The sequence below is a fragment of the Chelonoidis abingdonii genome, chromosome 1, assembly GCF_003597395.2.
Source record: "Chelonoidis abingdonii isolate Lonesome George chromosome 1, CheloAbing_2.0, whole genome shotgun sequence".
Lineage (NCBI taxonomy): Eukaryota > Metazoa > Chordata > Testudines > Testudinidae > Chelonoidis > Chelonoidis abingdonii.
Genome location: NC_133769.1, coordinates 371,355,155 through 371,366,892, shown reverse-complemented (window position 1 = coordinate 371,366,892; position 11,738 = coordinate 371,355,155). Strand labels below are relative to the sequence as shown.

General features: G+C 45.2%; 1 protein-coding gene across 1 annotated transcript in view; it reads left to right on the top strand.

The window, feature by feature from the left end:
• The window catches only part of LOC142047180 (olfactory receptor 52R1-like), a 13,204-nt gene extending 6,449 nt beyond the window's left edge, over positions 1-6,755 (top strand). The window contains 2 exon segments of the mRNA XM_075068356.1: positions 5,558-6,727; positions 6,729-6,755. Of these exon segments, the coding sequence (XP_074924457.1) occupies positions 5,558-6,727; positions 6,729-6,755 (1,197 nt within the window).
• The last annotated feature ends 4,983 nt before the right edge of the window (positions 6,756-11,738 follow it).

The following is an 11,738-nucleotide window of genomic DNA, read 5'->3' as shown; positions in this document are numbered from 1 at the left end:
CTTTATCATAAGAACATAAGAAAGACCATACTGGGCCAGACCAAAGGTCCATCTAGACCAGTATCCTGTCTTCTGACAGTGGCCAGTGCCAGGTGCCCCAGAGGGAATGAACAGAACAGGTAATCACCAAGCGATCCATCTCCCATCGCCTATTCCCAGCTTCTGACAACCAAAGACTAGTGACAACATCTCAATCCATCCCGGCTAATAGCGAGGGATGGACCTATCCTCCATGAATTTATCTAGTTCTTTTTGGAACCATATCTCCAGATCTGTTTTAGAGATTAAGAAAGGTGACTGGGGTGGGGAGTAGAATATCCGATATCTATCTAGTTACTCACATCTTACTCTGCAGCCTCTGGAGCCAGCCACTTTCAGAGCCAGAATCCTGGGCTAGGGGCACATCCATGCATATTTAGGAACCTAAAGCATCCTGACTATCACAGGTGCTGAGCATCCACAAGGCCCCAGAATCATAGGAGATTAGGGTTGGAAGAGACCTAGAGATTATCCCTAATTTTCTTATTCATCCACTATAATTTTTAAATATACATCAATTCACGGAGCAGCCAATTCGTCTCTGACTCAGCACAGAGCCCAAGAGTTCTCGTCTCCCTTTGGGAAAGTCCATTAATTACTGTTTACTCCTAAAGCTGGATAAAGAGCACAGAAGCACATAGCTGGAAAGAGAATCATCGGCTGGAGTGTCTCCAGAGTCCAGCCTGTTTACATCCAGATGCTGCTACACCACTACAGGATGAGTGAATTACCCTGAGATTGAACAGAGCTCTATTATAAACAGTGCACACCCCTGTATCAGCTTTTGGTGTTGCTGCTGATGCTGGGGTGAGAGAGGTGTGGGACACGGCTGCCTAAGGGATAACTCCCAGATAAGACACTTTCATCTCACCATTCACAGGTACCCATCTCTTGCTGAAGAGCTCACTTGCTCGACAAGCCCAGTGCAACAACATTTGCACGGTAGGATAAAGAATAGGTCTGTGGTCCTTTCTGCTCTGCACAGCTGTTAAACATCCCAGGGCATTTTTCACAGGTAATGCCTTTGCTCCAGTCTTATGGGCCAAAATGTCCCTTCTGATGATGGCCTCTAGCCCCAAGGCGGCTGCGTTTCAGTGACACAGTGGATCCTTCAGGATGAAAGATGTTAGTAGATAGACAATAGAAAGGCCAGATTCTGAGGCCCTGGCCCGTTGTTTACTTAGGCACCACTGATGCTAAACTTTTCTTGGAGAAAGAATTGAATGAGAGCCTCAGGAGGCAGCTGTGTGTTCATGCACAGAGTCTGTCACCTCCTCCTCTTGCATCTCAGAGCTCTGGCTGTTAATGGCAGGGGGGTCGCAAGGGGAGGCTATTTCCTGATTTTTATCCGCTTAAGGCATGGAGGTTCTAACGTCCTCATTGGAAAAAATATTAGAATTTTTTTAACATGGGCAAAACATCTTCTCTCCTAGCTTCATTCGTGAAGGCAGCTGAACTGTTAGGTCTGAAACTTTGAAAATATAATTCAGCTGGAAGCAGCCACCCACCATGGGAAATTTCAGTCCAAACACTTCAAGTTTGGTAAACTTATAAGCAACTGAAAATGAGGTTTCCTAATTGAAGGTGATGTACAGCCTTACCTAAGAGTGGTGCCATCAGCACCGCCTGTATTGGCCCATCCATTTGTAAATTCCATTCAGCTAAGCTCTTCGCTCCAATAATGTCTGTGATAAGGAGTTCCACAGGCCAAATATTGATAATGTTCGCAATTTTCTTTTATCAGTGTTATATGTTCAGACTTTCATTGTAATTGAATGTTCCCTTGTTCATGTGTTGTGAGACACAGTAAATATAAATATCTGATCTACTTTCTTTATTGATAGAGTCATAGGATATAAGGGACCTTTGATCATCCAGCCTCACCTCCTGTATAACACGAGCCATTAGATTTCACACAGTTACCCCTGTATTGAGCTACATAACTTGTGTGTGACTAAGGCCTGGTCTATCGTAGGATTTTACATCATAGATTCACAGAGCCACGGGGTGAGAAGGGACCACAGGGGTCATCTCTTCTAACCCCTGCTGAGATACAGGGTTTGTTGTGTCTAAGCCATCCCTAATAGATGGCTGTCCAGCCTCCTTTGGAAAACCTCCAACAAAGGAGCTTCCACAACCTCTTGAGTCACCTGCTCCTTTGTTCTCCTGTTATTACAGTTAGGAATTTTTTTTTGTGGTTTAATCTAAATCCACTCTGCTGTAGTTTGAACCCACTGCCTCTTGTCCTGCCCTCAGTGGCAAGAGAGAAACTTTTTTCTCCAACTTTTTTGTGGCAGCCTTTCAAGTAACTGAAGGCTGCTGGCACGTCCCCCTTTATGCCCTCTTTTCCAAACTAAATATACCTAGTTGCTTCAGCCTTTGCTCGTATGGCTGCATTCCAGCCCTTGGATCCTCTTTGTCTCTCAACTCTGGATCCATTCTACTTTCTCCACATCCTTCCTATGGATCGGTGACCAAGACTGGACACGGTGCTCCAACTGTGGCCTAACCAGTGCCGAGTAGAACAATATAAATCATCTCCAGAGACTGGCATGCTATGCCTGTGTTAATGCAACCTAACACTGCATTTGTGACTTTTTTATTTTTTTTTCAAAATAAAATACATCCACACCCCTGAGAGATGTCGCTACATCATTCTAACCCCGGTGTAGACAGCATGAGATCGAAGGAAGAATTCTTCCATCAACCTAGCTCCCACCTCTTGGGGAGGAGGATTACCTGCACTTATGGGAGAACTTCTGTCCTCGTGTAAGTAGTGTCTACACTGAAGCGCTACAGCAGCAACGCTATAACATTTTAAGCGTAGACAAGCCCTTAAGCAGATCTTCAGGAAAAGTATCCAGTCTGGATCTGCTGACGTGGGGAGTTGGAGAATCTACCACTTCCTATAGCAGTTTGTCCCAAAGGGTAATTACCACCAGTGCTAAACATTTGGCCTTTTTTTCCAGCCAGAATTTGTCTAGCTTCAGCTTCAACTACCAGGTCTGGCTCTGCCTTTCTCTGCTAGATCGCAGAGCCCTTTATTACTCACATTTTTCTACCCATGGAATTCTCCTCTTGATTGTCTTTTTGGTAAGTTAAATAGATGAAACTCTTTAAGTCTCTCTCTGTCAGGTATTTTCTCCAGTCTCTAAACATTTTTGTGGCTCTTTTCTGCTCCCTCTCCAATTTTTCAACATCCCTTTTTGGAATGTGGACTGCAGAACTGGATACAGTCAGTTCCCTCAATTCCATGTGCAGAGGTAAAATCCTTCCCTTGCTCCAACTCACCTCTCCCCTGTTTATGCGTCCAAGGATCACATCAATCTTTTGGCCACAGCATCACACTGGGAGCTCATGCTAAGCTGGGTGTCCACAATGACCCTTAAATCCTTTTCCAGGTGCCTGTGCTCCATAATACAGGCCCTAGTCTGTGGGTCGGGCCTGCATTCCCTGTTCTGAGAGGATCACTTGCATTTGTCTGTATTAAAACATTTTCTTTGCATGGACCCAGTTCACCAAATATTCTAGATCAATCAGTGTGCCTGCCCCGGCCTCCTCACTGTACTAATCATGCTACCAATCTTTAGCTCATCCTAAAATTTTATTTGCAGTGATTTTCCATTCCCTTCCAAACCATTGATGAAAATATTGAACAGTATTGGGCCTAGAACTGATTCTTGCAGAACCCCACTAGAAACAGCTGCATTCACTGACAATGGCCCATTGACAACAGCTTCCTGAGCTCTGTCAGTTAGCCAGTTTTAGTCCATTTTACACGTGCTCTACTGATATTGTAGAGTGTTCATATTTTTTTTTCTGAGTGTTTTCCCTGTACTAAATCAAGTGCCTCAGAGAAATCAAACTTTATTGCATCTGTGCGGTTTCCTAGCTCAACCAAACTTTTACCCTCATTAAAGGATGAAATCAGGTTTCTTTGACAAGAGCTTTTTTCCATAAACCCTCTTGTTGACTGGCATTAATTATATTCCTAGACTTTTTTTTTAATCTAATTCCATACCAGCTTTTCCATTGTTTCCTAACCTTGTCAAATCTTTTTTTAAAAAACTTTCTCTTTCCTTTTTTTTAAAAAAATAATTTCCATTTAACGCACTACTGTCCTGTAGTTCCGTTTTTTTTTTTGGCTCTGCTGCTGTCGGATTGCATACTTCTGGTTCCAAATGAGATGCGTGGTTGATCAATCGGTTCACAACCCTGGTGTCTGTAACTCTAAGTTTCTGCTGTAGATGCTCTTTATTATCCTCTTTGACTGCTAATCACATCTTAGGTGATATGAGTACATCAAACTGCTTCTTTCCAAATGTAGAACAAAAATAAGTATTTTTTTGCAACATTAGCAAGTTTCCTTTCTCTCTTTAGCTATTGGACTAAACATTTTCTAGGATTTCTTTTGTTCTCAATATACTTAATAACCCTTTTGTGATCCTTAGTCCTGCCAAGCAGGGAGTTTTCTCAGATATCCTTAACATCCCTTATCACTGTTCATAACTTCCAAGCTGTGTTGCTGGCTATCTATGTCCCCCTTTCCCATGGGTTATATATTGCTTTCCCCACCCCCATAGCTGCCTTCAGTTTGTCACTAAACCAGGTGTTCAGACAAAGTTGTCCACTTCCTTGACTTTGGAATTGTGGCTTTCTTGTTATTTAATATAGTCTTCCAATGTAATCTTCTCTTTTCCTTCCCAGTTTTTTTGTCTATTTTTTCCCTCCCAATCCGTTTTTCTGATACTTTGCCTCAGATTTGGGGAAGCACTAAGTGTCTACAGATATTATAGGTTGGAAACTCTTCTCTCTTCGTCCATTTGAATGTAATGCGTTCCACTGTTTATTTTCCTCTCCTCTATCATAAGCCCCCTTCTTTGTCTTTTCTCTAAACTAAACAGTCCCAGACTGTTCAGCCTGTCCACATCCTGCAGCCTCCCCCATTCTCACAGCCTGTCTCAGAAATCTCCTTTCTATCTCCTATATCCTTATAGAGACTGAGTGACCACAACTGAGCATGTGTCCAGAGCAGGTTATTCTCCAACTCATTTCTTAAGTATGCAAACATTGTCTCTCTTTTGGCCACTACTGCAAATGAACAAATGTTTCCATGAAGCTTCTATCAATGATACCCAGGTCTTTTCCCTGATGCTTGGTCCAGCTGGAATGTTTCCCCTGGTACATGTCTTGGTAAAGCTTTGGTTCTTTCCACTCAGATTTTGAGCAACTGGCTAAATAGGGAACTCCCTACAGCATGGGATCTCTAGCTTGGGATTCATTCATTAAGGAACAATTATTATCCAAACTCTGGTTTCCTGCTGGTGCCTATTAAGGATTCCCACACCACAATGTGTAGGAATTACTGACATATGGAGGACCATAAAACATGGAATTGACATTAGTAGGCTCAGTGTTTCATAATTCATTTCTCTGAATAATGAAAATTTCATTTTCAGAGTGTGAAGAGTGACAAATCTGCTTCACCAATGAGAACAGCCCCCAGTAGTGCAAATAGTGTCTCATACTAACAATTGTCTCTCCATCCAGGCATCTGTACTGTGACCGTCACCCTAGACCCTGGGCACATACACAAGGTCTGATGAACGTAGTGTACCTGCAGGACACATCATTCTCCCTCAGAGTGGGACACCTTCTCCCCTACTCTATCTCAGATTCCAACAAAACTCACTTCACCAACCCCTCTACCTTCATCCTGCTGGGTATTCCTGGCCTGGAGGCGGCCCATGTCTGGATCTCCATCCCCTTCTGTGCCATATACATCTTAGCCATCTTGGGGAACTTCACTATCCTGTTCATGGTGAAGACAGAGCCGAGTCTTCATGGGCCCATGTACTATTTCCTCTGCATGCTGGCTGTCACCGACCTGGTCCTGTCTACGTCCATCCTGCCCAAAATGCTGAGCATCTTCTGGTTCAATTCCAGGGAGATCGATTTCAGTGCCTGCCTCACCCAGCTGTACTTCATTCCCTGCTTCTTAGTGGTGGAGTCTGGGATCTTCATGGCCATGGCTTTGGATCGCTACGTGGCCATCTGCAATCCCCTGAGACATTCTACCACTCTGCAAAATTCTGTGGTGGCCAAGATTGGACTGGCGGTGGTGCTGCTTGGTGGCATGATCATACTGCCCTCTTTTCTCCTGGTAAGTCAGTGGCCATACTGCAGAACAAACATCATTCCCCACTCGTACTGCGAGCACATGGCTGTGATGAAGCTGGCCTGTGCTGACACCCGTGTCAGTAGCTACTATGGCCTCTTTGTGCTATTCTTTGTGACTGGTGTAGATGTGTTTTTTATCACCGTGTCATACATCCAGATCCTAAGGGCCATCTTCAGCCTCCCCACAAAGGACGCCCGGCTCAAGACTTTTGGGACCTGTGGCTTCCATCTCTTTGCCATCTTAGCCTTTTACATCCCAGCTCTTTTCTCCTTCCTCACATACTGTTTTGACCACAATGTGCCTCTACATTTCCACGTTCTCACTGCCAATGTGTACATCCTCATGCCCCCCATGATAAACCCTATTATCTATGGTGTGAGGACCAAACAGATCCGGGACAGGCTGCTCCGGCTCATTACTCATAAAGGGACTACATTTTTCTCTTGCTGCTCTGGCTCTCAGCCCAAGTTCTGTGCAGATCTGGGTGGTGAGTTGGTGCTGCTCCCTCTTCCCCGAATCACTTACTGATCAGTGAGAGACATTCAATCATTTCCTGACCTTACTGTGCTGTGTCAGCGTGACAAACTGGGCAATCGGTCTGTGTACAGGTCATTAATGCACAGGGTTGCCACCTTTCAAATTTCTACTAACTGGACCTCTGAGATCCTGGCCCCTGCCCTGCCTCCTTCTCCAATGCCCAGCTTCTGCTCCACATCTCATCTCAAGGTTCCATCCACTTCTGCCCTTTTCCCCGCAAAGCGCTGACTGTCTCGCTCGCTCCTCTTTTCCACCCGCCACTCGCTGAGTCTCCTCCACCAGCTGAGTTCCCTCTGCTCTGGGGCTGAGACGGAATCTGCTGCAGCCTGACAAGGAGCCTGCAGTGAGTGCAGCAAGCATGCAGTGCTGGGTCCATCAGGACAGTCAGGAGTGAAGAGGGAGACTAGGAAGTTGTATAAAAGCAGCTGAGGGTTGGGAACAGGGCTGAGTGGCAGGTGGATGAGATTGTGCATCAGACAGCTCATGGGCCCTAAAGCTTGTCTACAAACTCCTGAGTGAAGAGACCATTGTATGTCTTATTTCTTTAGCTTTCAGATTCCTTTTGTTCCTCCCAGCTGGGAGCCTGTAGGAGGCAAGATCCCTGCAATGGGGATGGCTCGGACCCCGTTGCCCTGTGCCAAGCCTTGGGGACAAGGCAAGGGATCAGCTTTGAAGATAGTTGCGTAACAGGTGTGAAAGGCAGAAGGACAAGCCCCTGTGTTAGCTGGGAAGAGGATGCTGGGCAGAGGCTGAGCTGGCATTGGTATCTCACAAGGAGGGAGATAAATGGCACAGCTACCATTAGCCTGCTATTTACTCAAGTACATGACACCTAATCTGGATCTACAGGGCATCCATTGTCCAGGGACTGAAGCTGAACTGTGAAGCTGAGTCTAACATTCGCTCTGCATGACGCTTTTGATCACTACATCTAGAAGCTCTTTCTCTAGGCTGCTAGCAGTACTATCTCCATGTCGTGGACTGGCTGAACCACGCAGTGGCAAAGTGATTTACCCAAGGCCACGCAATGAGTAGGCCGTAGGGCTGAGATTAGGAACCAGGAGTCCTGAACCCCCAACACCACTGCTCTGGCCATGAATTGTCACTGGCCCTCTGACACCAGCACATCACCAATAATCATAACTTCCGACACAAATATGATACGTGCTTAAAAACTGGAGAGTCATACTTAGCAAATCATAACTTTCCCATTGACACCTGACAGGACATACTTTGTTCAAGATTTTTTGCAATTGCATAACGACAGTAGCAACAATGATTTCATAGAAAATTTCTTAGCCATTCAGTCTTTGTTTAATCCTGAGCTAATGGTGTCAAATTTGCAAATGAATTGAAGCTCAGCAATTTCTCTTTGAAGTCTGGTCCTCACCCACAGACAACCTGCCAATGTTAAGCATATTCTTACCAGCAACCATACACCACACCGTATCAACTATCTCAGGAACCAATCCATGCAACAAACCTCTATTGCAACTCTGCCCACATATCTACACCAGCGACACTATCACAGGACCTAACCAGATCAGCCACAACATCACCAGTTCATTCATCTGCACGTCCACTAATGTAATATATGTCATCATGTGCCAGCAATGTCCCTCTGCTATGTACATCGGCCACTGGACAGTCACTACGGAAAAGGATAAATGGGGACAAGTCAGATATTAGGAATGACAATATGCAAAAATCTGTAGGAGAACACTTCAGCTTCCCTGGCCACACAATAACAGATTTAAAGGTAGCCATCCTGCAGCAAAAAAACTTCAGGACCAAACTTCAAAGAGAAACTGCTGAGCTCCAGTTCATCTGCAAATTTGAGGATTAAACAAAGGCTGTGAATGGCTAGCCAGCTACAAAAGCAGTTTCTCCTCTCTTGGTGCTCTTTCTTGGTACTAGAACAGGGCCTCATCCTCCCTGATTGAACTAACCTCGTTATCTCTAGACTGATTCTTGCCTGCATATTTATATCTGCCTCTGGAAATTTCCACTGCATGTGTCTGACAAATGGGTATTCACCCAGGAAAGCTCACGCTCCAATACGTCTGTTAGTCTATAAGGTGCCACGGGACCCTTTGTCACGTTTTAATGAGTTTGTTGTTATTGCTAATGGTAATTTTTGTAACTAATGTGTTGCTGTTACCAAGAAATGTAAAAATGTACAATATGCCTAATCTTTTGGAAAGTCCCTTGATCATGTTGAGAGTAACGCACAAAAACACACTTTATGTTAAAAGGCCTTGTTATACTAATGTTTCACAGTTAATGCCTGTAAACAGTATTGAAACTTTTCACAGGGGAAAAAACATTCCAGACCTGATGTGCTGTATGAAAAGGGAAACTGAGGCACATTACCATATGGTTTGCATGGCTAAATGCCAAGATTCCTGTACTATGAACGACATTAATATCTACATTAATTTGATGTTAATTGGGTTTCAAACGTTTACCAAAGCTTGTATAGATAAAGTAGCTGGTTTTTTAGCTCTTGGCAAGATCACATGAGACATACAGGAATTGTGCTGCAAGAGCCAATCCAATCCACTATTGTTCTAACTAAGTTTTACCTTGAGTTCGTAAAGCAATTCAATCACGTTATTGAACATGACTTTGATAGACCATTTCTGTTATACACTGGTACGGCTTCTAACCCAACACTAGCTGTAGTGAGACAAACCCAAGGATGGGGGGGCTCATGGGATGCAGTCAGTGATGTTTGTGTTATCAATTTTGCGTTGGGGGTGTGACGTTATTGACATAAACTGGGACCGTATAGGTCATTGTTGAAACCAAAGTCCTGTAGTGGCACCAAATCTTATATAAAGGGGGTCAAATAGGGGGTCTAAGACAAGGTTGTGGTTTGCTGGTTATGGTTATGCTGTCTGTGTGTGTATCATTTTTTGTAGATGAAGTTATGAATATTGGCTCTATACTGTCTGTATTTCAAACTTATGCTGTGCTTCTGGGTGACAACCCAGACAAGTTGGTATCAGCTCTGCCTAACCTAACTGATGGCCCATTAAGGACCATCAGCCACGCCTGACCCATTGAGAGAAGACAGATACACCTTGTAACTCAGAAAGGTATACAGCGGGGTCGGCAACCTTTCAGCAGTGCTGTGCCGAGTCTTCATGTGTACACTCTAATTAAAGGTTTCACGTGCCAGTAATACATTTTAATGTTCTTCAGAAGGTCTCTCTAAAAGTCTGTAGTATATAACGAAACTACTGTTATAGTAAAGTAAACAAGGCTTTCAAAATGTTTCAAAAGCTTTATTTAAAATTAAATTGAAATGCAGATCTTATTAGTTTCGTGTGATCCTTGCCCTTGCTTTTCCTTGCTGAATTTTCCAATATCTAGTGCCATGTATTTGAATAGTTTAAGCTGCACACAGGCTTCTGAGTGATCAGTTATTAACTGGTTGGAACCCCAGATCAGCAGCTGAGGTGCATGGAGCTTGCGGATGCTAGGGCTGAGCAGGGCCGGAGGCCTGGTCCCTGTTTGGCAGAGGGCCTGCGCTGAAGCAAGATGTGTGGGACCAGCGGCGGAACCCCGGCTGGGAAGAGACCAGTAGCTAGAACCCGAGAGCAGCACTGGGGTTGTGACATTATTGATACCCCGCTCTGGGGTTTCAGCTGTCGGCTCCTGCCAGCTGAGGTCTCAGCCCAGTCTGGGGTTCCTTCCCCCAGGCCCACAGCGGGTGCTGAGTGGGACCAGCGGAGGGACCCCGGCTGGCAAGGGGCCAGCAGTGGGAACCCCAGAGCAGTGGCAAGCTGAGCAGGTCATCCCGTCACTGCTCTGGGGTTTCGGCTGACAGCTCCTGTCAGCTGGGCTCACAGCCCGCTGCTAGTCTTGGGGAAGGAACTCCAGACCGGCAGCGGGTGCTGAGTGGGACTGGTGGCAGGATCCTGGCTGGCAAGGGGCCAGCAGTGGGAACCCCAGAGCAGCAACAGGCTGAGCGGCTCAGCCCGCCCCACGTGCCATCAAAAATCAGCTTGCATGCCACCGTTGGCACATGTGCCGTAGGTTGCTGACCCCTGGTATACAGGGACCTGCCCATGGACAGAACTCTGAGGCTTTTCCATGCCATGTGATGGAATGCTTATCTTTGGAGCAAAAAAAGAAAGACCACATGGCAAGAGAATATAAAAAGCTGCTGCAGCTCCTCCATCTTGTCTTCAATCCTGCTTCTGACCTCTGGAGGGACTTTGCTACAAACTGAAGCTCTGAACAAAAGGCTGAATGATGTTCCAGAGACTTGAATTGAACCTGCAGTTTATTCGATCACTGCTACAAGCCTGAACTAAAAACTTTGCCATTACTGTATGTAATTGATTCCATTTAACCAATTCTAACTCTCATCTATATCTTTTTCATTTTTTGAATAAACTTTTAGATTTTAGATTCTAAAGGACTGGCAACAGTGTGAGTTGTGGGTAAGATCTGATGTGTATATTGACCTGGGTCTGGGGCTTGGTCCTTTGGGATCAGGAGAATCTTTTTCTTTTACTGGGGTGTTGGTTTTCATAATCATTTGTCCCCTCACGAGTGGAACTGGTGGTGAGACTGGGAAACTGGAGTGTCGAAGGGAATTGCTTGTGTGACTTGTGGTGAGCCAGTGGTGTGAAACCAAAGTCCTCTCTGTCTGTCTGGTTTGATTTGCCTTAGAGGTGGAAGAAAACACATCCTTGGGCTGTAACTGCCCTGCGATTTGTCCTGAATTGGCACTCTCAGCTGGGTCCCACCAGAACCAGCATCGTTACTGGTAGTAGGGACAGAAAAGCAGTAAGATGAGGGAAAACAGTGAAACAATTGTGAAATTGAAGCTATTCAGATTTCAGGCAGTAGAAAAGGGAAAGGAAGATAGGGTAATTGTGGAGCTGATGCAGGCAGAGGCTGCCAGAGAGGAGGCTGAACACAGGAGGGCTATGGATTCAAAGGGGAGCTGCGGGGAGCTCTGAGC